The sequence below is a fragment of the Diplodia corticola genome (assembly GCF_001883845.1).
Source record: "Diplodia corticola strain CBS 112549 chromosome Unknown scaffold3, whole genome shotgun sequence".
Taxonomy (NCBI): Eukaryota; Fungi; Ascomycota; class Dothideomycetes; order Botryosphaeriales; family Botryosphaeriaceae; genus Diplodia; species Diplodia corticola.
Genome location: NW_017971482.1, coordinates 370,937 through 384,027, shown reverse-complemented (window position 1 = coordinate 384,027; position 13,091 = coordinate 370,937). Strand labels below are relative to the sequence as shown.

General features: G+C 60.4%; 1 protein-coding gene across 1 annotated transcript; it reads left to right on the top strand.

Moving 5' to 3' along the window:
- Positions 1-6,856: 6,856 nt before the first annotated feature.
- On the top strand, positions 6,857-9,465 carry BKCO1_3000130 (pak-box p21-rho-binding protein; the record flags this gene model as incomplete). Its single annotated transcript, XM_020274020.1, has 2 exons — positions 6,857-7,376; positions 7,430-9,465. 2 exons carry the CDS (start codon positions 6,857-6,859, stop codon positions 9,463-9,465), a joined length of 2,556 nt encoding a protein of 851 aa, XP_020134531.1.
- Positions 9,466-13,091: the final 3,626 nt, after the last annotated feature.

Below are 13,091 nucleotides of genomic sequence, written 5' to 3'. Positions count from 1 at the left end.
GAGCCACGCACTCGCGCTGGAGATTGGGTTGCTTGGTCGGGACAATAATCTCGCGGGCGGACAGTAGGTAATACGATGACTACCACGGTTGGGTGTGAACGAGTCGAAGTGACGAGGCTCCCACTCTCGCGCCGTTTGTCAGCGCGATGGCCATGGCATCCAATTTCCGGTGACGTTGGTCGCCGTCTGTTCTTGTCTTTGCCGCGTCCTGACGACGGTCTTGCCGGAACCAAAAGCGTGGCTTCGTCCAACGTCAGCGACGACCTGCGTCTCTCTCCGCCATCAGAATCGCAGTCGGCGAAGCGAAGAGGGGAAATAGGCTCGCGCTTTCAAGAGTGGCAGCGCGGTGGCGGGTGCCAACGGGAGGTGTGTGCGAGGGTGATGACAGCGATTGCCTGGCCATAGGACAAGAGTGTAAGCGAGGGGCCTCTCTGCTCTCTCGACCGCCGTGCGTGTGAGTAGACATCAGAAAGCGAGTGATCTGCCAGCCAGATTATTGCGCGGACAAGGTTCAGACTGCAATAACACGCTCGAGCGCACAGAGTCAGGGCTGGGGGAGCGACGGCCGCTGCCCGCTCTCTCGCGAGTCGTGGCTGGAGCCTGGAGCTGCACAATCATAGTATGTACAACAGAATAATATGACGCTTCCGCGCGGTGTCGGCTTCCGGCAGCTCGTGCAACCGCCCTCAACAGCCGAACGAATGGATTTCGAGGCCCCCGTCGCACCGGCTTCGGAGTCGGATAATGACCGAGCAGACGAGTACCTAGCCGAGCGAACCGAGCCCTGCGACGGAGAGCAAGCAACACATTAGCATACCCAGCAGCAGGCGCCTCATGCGGCACAGTCGAACAAGCCCATCACTGACCTCCCGGGCAAGGCCTGACGAGCCCGACGAGCCCGGCGAGCAGCCGCCCAATCAGCACCCCCCGCCGCACGCCGCCCTGGGAAATCCTCTTGCCCCAAACAGCAGCGCCGGAGCTCCGCGTTGCCGGATAAGGGTGAGCTAGCGCGCATGCAGCAGTCACCAACGCCTGCACACGGCGCAGCCTAGCCACACGAAGCTGGTGCTGCTGGTGCTGCTGGTGCTGCTGCTTGCTTGTCTGTTTCTGTGCCCCTCTCACCGGTCGTGTGCTGATCGCCGTTATCCCATGGCAGCTCGCGTTGCGCCCGATGCTATCGCGCCTCAAGCTTGCGCACGTCGCCGTGCCGACCGCCGGGCGTAGCTTGGTCCCTCTCCTCCGCCAGCCGTGCGTTTTAGTTGGCCGCAATGTGATGGGGTCGGGGTGGAGTCGACACATGCGCCGCGCGCCCACCCCACGTGCCGTGGTCGGGTCTATCGTTTCACAGTGCCAGAAAGACAAGTGGTCAAGCCTCTCAGAGCGTTGTGCTCGAGCCTCCAGATGCACGTGCTGTGTATCGGCATGGATGCCAACGGGGCCGTTGTGGCTCCTCTATTTCCCCAAGCACGTGAGAACGCTGCCCATGGGTCGAGCCAGCATGCGTCGCTGCCCCCCTGTCGCGCTTGGACGCTGCGAGGGGGATCGGTGGATAAGGGAGAGAGTGGTCTCGACTACCTACTCGGTCAATAATGACGCAGCCCATATCGAGCCTGAACCGATTGCAGTGTAATAATAGCCACGCCGCGAACCATCTGTCGTGTATGCCCCTCCCCGGGGAAATACAAAAGCAGAGTCAAGTACGAGGAATAGCCGCCGCGTCGGCCGATCGTCACCGCGATTGCTGCGACTCACAGCCGGTACGGTAGAGTCGTCTGCATGAGCGAGGTGGATGCGTTAATGAATGCCCCTCAGACGCCAAAACCGCGGTGCGAGCAGAGCTGTATCCTTAGGCAGCCACGGCTTGACCCGCCGCATGAAATTTGCGTGAACCCTCTGGTTTCATGGCTGCCTCTGGACAAGTCTTTTTGCGACCCTTTGCATCCAAGACGGGAGTCTGGAGCTGTGAGCATGCCATGTCCGCATCGAGACCTTCATGCCGTGGTTGCTGCATGCTCGCTCGCACACGACAAGCTGCGCGACAAGCTGCGCGACGAGCTGCGGCCGTTTTGAGGCCATTCCCCAGTCCCAGGGCAAGCCAAGGCCTCCACAGCTCTCTCGCTGCAGCTAGGAACTCCACCGGCGCCAATGGCACTGGTCTCCGGATCAGCGCGACCGAGCGGCCTATTCTTGGCATCGGTGGTTCATCCGGCCGGCTGGGTATTGACAGACCCTCTTCACCAGAACAGTCTGCAGAGTGGTGTCGCTCCAGGATGCAACCACGGCCGCAGCGACTGCCCCCCCACGGCAGCGGGCGGGCGGGCGCGCAGCAACTGCCGAAGTGAGGCGGCAGCGGCAGGCGGTCGGGGCTAGCCAACAGCTGGACGTAGCGGCGGATAGAAGCGATGGGAGCAGGTCCGGGCCAGGCCAGCGACGGCAGTAGTGAGCGAATGGCGCGGCGCCGTTTGAAGTGATGTGAAGGGGAAAGGTCGTGGGCAGATCGTTGCCTGCGAAATGGGTGAAGACGGGAGTCGGCCGAGGCTGGTGTGAGGGCGTGGGAGGCAGCTAGCGCCGAGCTGGGCAGCGCGCCTGATGAGCCTAAAGGACGTCAGTTTCGGGGCCTACGGGATGTGATGCGCAGCTAGCCCCAAGACGCGCAAAATGTCCGACCTGGACGTCTCGACGCCCTGGATCCAAGGGTGGCAGCCAATGCCGAAGCAGAAGGTGCCCCGCGTCCAATTGCCAGGGAATATGCAAAAGGCTGAGATCTTCAGGGATTTGGCGCGCTCAGAGGGGGCGCACGCGAGACGTGCGAGATTGCGAATCAGATACGGCGCTCCACGCGCGATCCAGTTCGCTGGCAAGCGCCTGGGCCAACACCATCGAGATTCGACCTTGGATAGCTGTTGCCGTGGCCGCTGGCAGAGATCGTCGCCGCCGCCTCAATCGAGTAGCGCCGCTATGCCGGAAGCTGATCCGCCGGGACTACATGCCGCGAGAGGTAGCTGTGCGGCGCGGAGCCACGCCGCTGGATCTTGCAGGTAGACTCGTCGGGTAAAGCGAGTGAAATAAGCACACGACGCCGGAAGGATGCGCCATGCAGGGAACACCAATGGATGCTGGCAGTCGTGGAAGGAGAACCGTTGCCGCGCGTTGTGCACGAGTCGACTCCCCGGCTTTTCCCCTTTGGCTTGCTGCCCGCCACAACCCGCCGAATGAGGAATCAAGACTTGAGCAATAAAAGAGAACCCGCTGCGGGTCGGGCGTCGCAATGAGTGAGGCGTAGTGCGTGAGGATGGTGCGAAAACGCACCTACGCTGCCGACGTTTCCACCTCTTTCTGTTTTCGCCCTCATGATGAAGCTGTAGGAGCCGACGCGTGCTCAGGCGCGCATCCCTCGTGTTTGAATTAGTGTTGCCGGGCAAAGGGAAAAAGATGGACGTCAGCGGAGAGGAGGATAGACAGATGCTCGCTCGTCAAAAGCTAGCAGTGATATCGGAGCAACTTTTGACGCTTTTGCGGAGTAGACCAGTGCAGAAGGTGTCTCTTGCTCACTGCAAGGGCATAATATGCTCTTTGAACAGCCGTGCGGCAGGCGAGGCGACGATATGCAAATCAGGGTTATCGTATGGCGACATCCCTCCGTTTTAATGCTGGCGGAGAGGGCAAAAAAAGTTTTGCGATCAACGACGTCTCTTCCTGCAACGTCAGTGAACAGTCAGCAATCTTCTCGACCACGGGCATCGAGCTCCACGCACCCCCACAGCCAGACTTGGCATTGGCTCGCCACAGACGTCTGATTGAGGGGAAGCAGTGCCGCCGCCCGCGCGAGGCTCGACACTCCGGGTTTGCGCGGGTTTTTGGATGTGGGCCCCCTCGGGTTGGCGGCCGGACTCCTCGTATTGTAAAGCGGTCCAGAAGGCCACTCTGGTGGATTGCGCAGCCCTCATCAAAGCCAGAACGCCACTGGCGGAGCATCACCCGCACTTCACCTGGCCTGCAAGTTGCAACGTACGACGCTCGGCAGCCCGCCAATTCAAGCATGATTGACGCCCATGTTCCGGGTACCTGGACTATTCACGGCTGGTCCACGGCCAGTCCGGGATCACAACGATCATTGCCACGTTGTTGTGGATAGCGAGCGGCTCTGCATTAGTTTTCGTCCAGTTTTCTTGGGGTGCCCCGCTACCGCCTAATCCTTTTTCCTTCCGTGATTTGACGGGCTTGGGTGACGTAGGCAGAAAAAAAAGCAAGACTGCAGAATAGTAGTAGTGCTGAACGACTTCGGGGCCGAAGATAAGATCTTGGTACGTAAGTCGTCGGCGGTAGGCACCGCTGCTGGCAAGAGTCAGGGTCGGCGGCGCAGGCGAAGTTTCTAGCAAAGCGATCTCGGGGTGGGCTGGGCGGGTTATGGAGTGGAGAGGCCGGTGAGAGATCATCTCAGGTCCCAGCGCAAATCTGCGTGGTCGGTGGAGAGCATGCGGGCAACATGTCGCTCGCTGGCCAGGGACAGGCAGCACAGCCAGAGCTACCGTTGTGCAATGCGCAGAGCCGTGGCCGGGCGCGGGATGTACGGTAATGGTTTTCGCGGCGCCAGTGATGTCAAGCCTATTTTTGAGCGCTGCAGGCATGCTGCAGGAACGGCCAGGAGAATGCGGATGCGCGGAGCTGCTAGAGCGCACGGTCCAGCGGGATCAAGTCGTCCCGCAACCTAACACGAAGCTTGCTAGCTACAGAGTACAGCCGCTGCATGTTGGCAGAGCCAGCCCACTGCCGACGGTTACGCCAATCTCGCGCGCGCGTGCAGGGCGAGCAGCCGCTCGGGATGGCGGGCGCTGGCGACTCGGGACGCTGAAGACGCCGAAGACGCTGAAAACGGAAGCATGGACGGGAACGCTTCGGAGAGGTGCAAGCAGAAATCCGCGATTGGCCGGCTTTCGAGAAATTCAGCGGGCGACAAAAGCAGCGGTTGGCCAGGAAAGCTGAAACGCCGTCTGCGGCAGCGAGGCTGCGGAGAAAAAAAATAGACCCCCAGCACCTTCTTGCGCCCACGACGATCGGTGGCTGGAGCTCGCCGTTCGGCGCGCCTGAAACGATAGTCTAGAGCTGCTCCTCATTCTGTTCTCGCAATGCTCCAGCAGCATTCGTCAGCGACTCGCAGCGCGCGGAACCCGCGCCCGAGAAGGCCATGTTGCACAGCATGCAGACCGCCCAGCAGCCACCGCCCGTCGCGTGGCTCTATTCGGCCGGCAGGCGGCAGTGGGTTGGTTGCATCACTGCACGCCGGCATTGATGCTGCAACGTCAGCACATGAGCGGCAATACTCCGTACCTAGGTAGCCAGTGCACGCAGCCGGCTCGAGATGGCCGTGTCCGCCGTACAGGACGTCGGCTAGTGCGGGGGCAGCGGGCGACGACGGGCGACGTTGCCCTCGAGCCGCAGTCGCGTGAGAACGCGGCATGTTGGCGCAGCAGCGCGCAGGAAGGCGACGCGGCGACGGGCGACGGGCGACGGGCGGTGTTTCGAGGCAGGACCAGTGTTTCCTGAAACGCAAACACGCCGGGGCGCGGTGGCCTCTTTGGCGGCCAGGCTGAGAGGTGCGCGGTGCCCTCGCGGGATCGACGGGCCTTGAGGCTCCCCCGCCCAGCGCACGGCGGGCCTCGGCCGCGTCGACTGTTTCGAGTGGCTCCGGGCTCGACGTCGTGGGCCGCGGCAGACACGAGCAGCACCAGCACCGGCACCGGGAGGGCAGGCCCCGGCGCGCCCTCTCCGCCGAGCAGCGTCCTGTGCCACCAGGGGTGGGGGGGTGTGATTCGCCCGCGCGCGCGAGAGCTGCGGCAGCGTTTGAGATTGAGCGGGCGCGTCGCGCATAAACGCCGCGGCAGCTGGGCGGGGGCAGGCCGGTCGAGGTGGGCGGCGGGCGGTGGGCGGTGGGCAGTGGGCGAGGCGCGGGGCTGGTTGAGGCGTGAGGCCTCGCAGGCTCGCACACGCGCAGCGCAGACTCGGGCAGTCGGCGGGCGGGCGCTGGCGCCGGCAGGCACAGGCAGTCTGGCACAGGCGCAGGCACTGGGCTGAAGGGCGCACGCGCACCCCTGCACGCAAATTGCGGAACCACAACGGCGGATGTGCCTGCTGCCCCTTGGCCGCCGCTGCACGGGCTGTCAGACGATGCCCCCCGGCGCGCGCCCGAATCGTGGGCTGCAGGCTGGCTGGTCCCTGTCGCGCGTGTGCTCGCGGCCCTGCGCTGCGCTTTCTCCACTGCGCGCTCGCCCACGGCTCCGTGCCTTGGGCGCAGTGTCACAGATCTGCGGTGCCACGAGAATCGCCGCTTGCCGTATACATTGCGCCTGGCCTGCCCCTTCCGGCCCCGTGCTCCCCAAGCCCTCCGCGCCCATGCTGAGGATTGCTGGTGCAGACTCGCATATCAGCCACCGCGCAGCCCTCTTGTTTCCCCCCATGGCTGCTGCCCTTTAGTCCTGCAGCACTCTCCCTCGCCCAAGTCCCGCCCTCGTCTGACGTAAGTGGTGGGCCCGTGAGGTACGTCGAGCGCGCTTCTCCCGCCGCCGCTGCTGCTATTGCTCCTCTACATGCTGGCAATCTGCCGCCTCCTGACCCTTCCGCCCTCCGCTGCTATCTTTGTCGCCTGAGATTGCCGACTGCCTGCTGAGCTTCGTCCAACTAATTTCCCTCTAGCTGCCCTTAGCCTGTCCTCCGCCGGCCACCGCGTCCACCCTCCGCCAATTTGATCTCCCGCCGCACTAGCTCGCGAATCCCACCGCCGCCTATTTGTTGACCCAACGGCCCTGCTGTGCGAGTGGACACAGTAGCTGCCGGTCAGCACCATCCATTCTCCTCCTCCATGGCCATGGACCTTTTCAAACGCAACAACGGCGGGCCTCCCAGATCCCGCCAGGGCTCCTTCGACGCCGCCATTGCCGACACTGAGCCGTGCCTGTCGTCCCAAGCCCAGGCTTCGTCCAGCTCCCTCCCGGATCTGCCCTCTCCGCCTGAGCGTCACTTGCGGGATCACAGCGGTGCCCGCAGGAGTTCCGTCTTCACCCTGCGCTCCCGGAGCAACACCGCCAGCTCCATGACAAAACCCACCAATCTCGACGCCCAGGACCGCGCCTCCCGGAGATCGTCGCGGGACATGTCTCCCGCCCACGCCAGCTCCGCCAGCGTCTCGGAGCCCCAGCCCCAGCCCGGCAAGCAGAAGGCTTCTTCAATGTTCGCCTCGAGAGGGAGGAAGCTGCGCCGCCAGAGCAGCAAGCTCACTTCGGCCACGGGCATCGACGACGTCGACGAGGTTGCCAGCGGCCGCAGAGGCTCAGTCTTTGGCAAGGACCGCAAGCGGAACACGTACGAGACCGTCGAGCAGTGTAAGTCCCTCACGCCATGCAAGCTGCGCGTGTGCTGATCACTGTCGTCTCAGACAACCTCAGGATGCGCCACATCTCCCAGCCCTTCGACTTCCAACACCTGACCCACACCAACTCGCAGCATCTCCAGCAGGCGCTCGTGAGCAGCCAGAACGAGCTTGTTGCCGAGTTCTGGGCTCACCGCGCCTCTCAGATGCCCAACAAGGAGCTGCGGGGGATCAAGGTCGAGGACCTGACCTCCACCCCCGAGCCCGACGCTGTTGGCAACTCGAATCAACCTGCCCGTGACAGCTCGCCCCTCTCTGGTGGCTCCTCGGTTGTGAGCCCAAGGACTCGCCATGTTCCGAACACACGATCCCCTTCGCCTAAGTCGGATGTGCGTCATACGCGATCTGTGGGCAGCTTCTCCCAACCCATCCCTCCTATTTCGCCTAAGTCGCCCAGGACCATGGACTCTCACGTGCCCATGCCGGCTCCCCCCAGCATGTCCTCCCGGTTGGCGTCAGCACGGGGCGAAGAAACCCCTATTGCGCAAGCGCTTTCTGGAAACCGCAGGCAATCTGGTATTTGGTCCCAAGCTCTCCACCGCCCATCCGTCTCGAACGAGTTCGTCAACGACCTCCCCTTCGTCGCGCACGCAGTCACCACTCCCGACGACTCTGCCATGCCTGCCATGTCTCCGCCCTGGAACGTCGAGCTGGAGCACATCGCCGAGGAAGAAGAGGGAGGCTACTTTGGGCGCAAGTCGCATGATCAGAGCGTTCTCTACTCGCCTTCGCCCGAAATGTCGCCAACCCAGAAGCCAGAGACGCAATCGGATCTTCCCCTGCGTGCGGACAATATGGGTCCTCATGAGCACCTGAAGTCGTTTGCCAATCATCGCCCCACAAGGCCCCGGCCCCTTTCTCAAATGTCGGATACCCTTGGAGCCCCCTTCTGCCCGCCAAACTCAGGGAGGAAGACGCCCGGCGCCCTGGGACCGATCCAGCGCTCCGCTTCGATGAGGAGACGTTCGACCTTCTTCAGGAGCTTGGAGGAGACCAACTCTTGGGAGGACGACATCGACTATTGTTACGATATTGGCGCGGATGCCGATTGCGACTTTGAGTGGGACCGCGTCTCCAACAAGTCCAAGGACGGCTACACTCCCAATGAAATTCCCTTTGCATTCCGCACGCCGACTGTCTTGGAAGAGGAGGATGAGGATGAGCGAAGCGGTGTTTGCGGCACGGAGGAGAAGCTCCAGCAGGGCTTCATGCCCAGTTCGATTCTTCCGTCACTCACAGTTCCCAGCAAGCTCTCTCTTCCCGACCTGGACTACCGCTCCGGTGTCTCGACCTCGACGAACAGCCTCCTGACGCCGGTTGACTATGCTGCCAACAACTCCAAGGAGTGCAGCAATGCCGCATACGATCAGGACTCTTACACGCCGTCATTGCTGGTGCCGCAGGACTTCAAGGAGCAGGTGACCAAGGAGGACATGTACGAGGAGATGCTCAACGACTACTGCTCGGACCGACACTATCCCTTGGTGCACGCCCGCTCCGACAACACGCTGAGCATTGCCGAGTCTAGCCAGAGCGGACCTTCGCGTTACAGCATGGCCAGCTCGTACGAGAGCAGCCTTCGTTCGGCGTCCATCTCGCTTGCCAGCCCGGCCCGTCGCTCGCGCGGCTCGACCGGTTCCGTGCCTGACCTTGTGCACAGCCGGCGCGCTGCTAGGCGGACGATGGAAATCATGGCCAATCGCCTCTCAAAGGAGATGACGTTCGCGGATGACGACGAGGAGTGCGATGATGGTGAAGCGACGCAGCAGCAGACGTTCTTCGCCGACGACCAAGACGGATCGGATGACGAGATGGAGGAGAGCAAGCCCGAGTCCCGCCCAAGCACGCACGGTCGTGACCCTTCCCCTTACCATGAGCGGTCCGCTTCGGATGGTGCGGCGAAGCTTCTGGCCAAGGCTGGAGTCAAGGCGCAGCATGCGCGCACGACCAGCAGCGCCGAATACCCGACGCAGCGTCGGGGCAGCAAAGCGCAAACTCTGAGCTTGTTCCCTCAGCCGCCCAAGAAGTCCAAGAACCTCTAAATGGCGGTGCCGCATCTGGACCCATTGCCTTCACCTGGACTGTATAAACACCTGGCTTACTGTCGTTTCTGTTTCCTTGTTTCAACTGTCTACAAGGTGCGCTGTTTTTCTGAAGCCACCACTGCTTTTTCATTTGGTATTTTTTCTTTTTTCGCTGCGCTTCTTGTCGCTCTTACACTTTCTGAGCATTTGATGATGCTATGTATTATCTATGACCGGTTGGGCTCCACGGGGTTGTGGAGTAGGGCAGTCTGGTTCTTAGGGGGCGGTACCGGTCATATCACAAAAAGCAGGGGTGCTTTTTCTGCGGAGTTTCTTTGCGTTTCCAAGGAGAGGAGTTTCGTTTGATCAGGAGCTATAGGATGTTCTTGGCGTGTGGGTTCCCATTTCTCCCCCCGAGTCCCAGGTTTTCCCAAAAAAGACGGGACTGGCGTTGCAGTTTCGTTTGCTGTTCCATGTCTCCTACAGTCTCAGTCTGTCTCCCGAGTCTGTCTCCTTTCCCAAGTTGAAAAGTCCATGGCTTTGCTGTTCCTTGGGCAGAGCTGGGCTTTGCCATTTTCGGGATCGAGTGCATTCTCGTGCCACACCAGAGTGGGCGAGGGTTGCTCGTCGTCCTGTCGTCTTTATTGTCTATTTTGAGCGAGGTGTTGGAGCGATGGCATAATATGGTTTAGAGGAGGGGGATGGCGCGGCGCTCAATCGGCGGGCGCGCAGTAGAAAGCAAGCAAAAGTAAAGAAGCGAAATCAAACGTGCAAGCAGCGCTCCGCTCGGCTACTCGGGGCGCTGCTTGTTTCCAACAATGATTGTTTCCGCCCCCATAGCAGTGTTGGTGAGCGTGCTTGTTGATTGATTGCACTTGCCGCAAAGAGCAGGTGAGCCAACACGCACCCTTGAAGATGGCCACGACGTACCTACCGCGCTTGGGATAGCCGCAGGGCATGCCCGGCTTATGCCGGACCATGCCGGACCCTTCCCTCCCTGCCTGCAGCGTTTTGCGCATGGTGTTTCCAGCTCGGCTCTCTGCACATGTGCCTGACTGACCGCCATGTTCCAAGATGCCTTGGCGGTGTCGTCCCGAGCTGCCGGGTGCGACAAAGACACATGCACCTTTTCTTTCCCCACATGGCCGCCTTGCTTTGGCTTTTAACGGACGTAACGCGACTACACGACACGCACACGTGCGCCGCAACCAAAAATTGCATGCCCTACCTACCACGCACTCTCCTTGGCGTTCCCGGCGTCTAGGTAATTGATATATTGCTCGAGCAAATTACCCTCCCAACAGCCGGGACACCACTGCCCCTTGTGGGCTGTGCATTTGCTTTTTCCCTCCACCTTGGGTCGCCCCGCCGATGATGATGATGATGATGATTCAGGGCTGGAATACTGTATTCTAGATTTTCTGAGGATCCACACTTCATGCGTGGTTTTTCACATGTTTGCTTTTTTCTTTCTTTCTTTCCCTTTACCCGCCAACCAAGCTGCGTGTGTGTCACCAATCGCTTTGGCGTTATCTTTTTGCTTTTTTTTTTCCTTTTTGTTTCTTCTCTCGATCTTCGCGCACCCGTCGTTTCGGAGCGCCTTGCGATTCGCGCTCTCTCGCTTTCTTCTGCCCCTCTTCACCGCTAATCCTCCGGACCTACATGTTGTGGGGCGTGCTAGTAGTTGCTTTGTTTCATTGTTTGTTCCTCAGGACAACCTGGACGCTGGGTGGCCGGTGGGCTGTACGATATACATACCAGCGACGCGCGCACAAGTAGCGCGCACATAGCTAACTGTATGTAAACGTATGTAGCATTCGCGTTTACACAAACTTCAACGAAGTAAAAAAAAAAAGGAGGGAAAAAGAATCCATCCATGAAAGCCAGACAGACGTCTAGACACATGTCCCCCGTCCGTCCATCCGTCCGCTCGCTTTTCCCTCCCTCGGCATCCTGCCTCTTATAGCTACAAACCCGTCGTTTCCCCCAACCAACCCCACCGCTCCCCCCTTGTCTTCCTGCAGAGAAACCACCCAAGCCATCGGAGTCGGAGAGAGAGAGAGAGAGAGAGAGAGGCGGGAAATAACAAAGAATCCCTCCGGTCCGTCCAGCCATAATATGCAACGCACGTACGTACATACATACATACCTACTCGCCCAATGGGAGAAATTTTTTTTTTTTCGCACACGCACAATACGTCGGAGCGGAAAATGCTCCGTCTCTGCAGCATACTAGTAGGTACGTAGGTATAGTCCAAGATGGGGCGTTGTTTTACCGTGCTTACGTCCGTGAGTATGTGAGGCGGTAGGCGCCGCAGCCGCAGCCGCAGCCGCCCGTCCGCCCCGGCCGTTTGCCCGCCCCGTTGATTGCCGTTTTTGCGGCGTGCGTGCGTGTGTGCGTGTGTGTGTGCGTGTGTGGGGGGGAAGAGGGCTGGAAAGGGCTGGAGGGCTGGAAAGGGGGGGGGAGGGCTGGAGGGAATCGGACAGGGAGTTTTGATTTGATTTTGGGGGCCGCGCGGGAATGGCGCTTCGCTTGGGGGCTGGAACTGGGAGTTGGGGGGTGGGAAAGCCGATACGCGAGGACGTGGGGGGGTGGTTTTTTGTTTTTTTTTTTTGGTGGGGAGGGGCGCAGGCGGTTTTGATTGATTGATTGATTGGTTGGTTGGCTGGTTGTGAGACATAGCACATGTCTGCGGCACAGGCGCCCTCTCTCTCTCTCTCTCTCTCTCTCGCTCCCCCGTCCCCCGTCCCCGGACAGAAAGCGAATTGTCCGAAGGAAGGGACGGGACGGGTAGATGCGAGGTCGACTTGCGTTATCGACACGTTGTGTAAATATGCGTGTTGCTGGGCGGTGTGTGTGTGTGTGTGCGAGGATGGCTGCGACTGGGTTGGGCGAGAGGTTATGCGGCGCGAAGAGCATTGAGATGGCAAAGGGCAGCGAGAGTTTTTTTTTGTCTCTTTCTTGTTCCTTGCTGTTCCGCTCGCCGCAACCGCCCCGCATTCGTTTTCGGTTTTTAGTTGCTGTTGGTTTTATGGTTGGCGATTGGCGGTTGGTTGGTAGCACTGCTCATGCAGCAAGCGATGTTCCTTCGAAAGTTTTGCACGCAAGAGCTGAGACAAGGCCCTCGAACCATGATCGAATGTTTCGGATCCCGTGAGCCGCTGCGGCTGAGAGGCCGGAATGCTGTTGTGGCAGCCCAAGCACGCGTGTGTTCCTGCCGCTACCGGCGTCCCGGCAGCCAATATATTGATGAGGCCTCGAGCTGGGGCGTCCATGGTAACGTGACTGATTGGTTGGCTACCACGCCTGTGTTACGCAAGTGAGGCGAGAGGCAAGACAGAGTGCATGTCGGCGTGGCCGAATGAGACGGCCGAAGCATGCGGGCAATGAGAATCAAGAGGCGAGGGAGTTAGGAGTCAGCCTATGTCTATGCGCATGTCTTCTTTTGCCTATTTGGGCCTGCTTGAGGGCCCCGGAAGTGCGGTTGGCCCGAGAGTCGCTGGGCTCCAGGTAACTTGGTCAAGTGCTTTATGGGCGGCTAATCCTGTGTAACGAAGGACAGGCAGGTGATCGACGTTGAGGAACGCTGTCGATTATTCCCCATTGCGAATGGCGGCTCAGCATTGTTCACTGAGCATGGTTC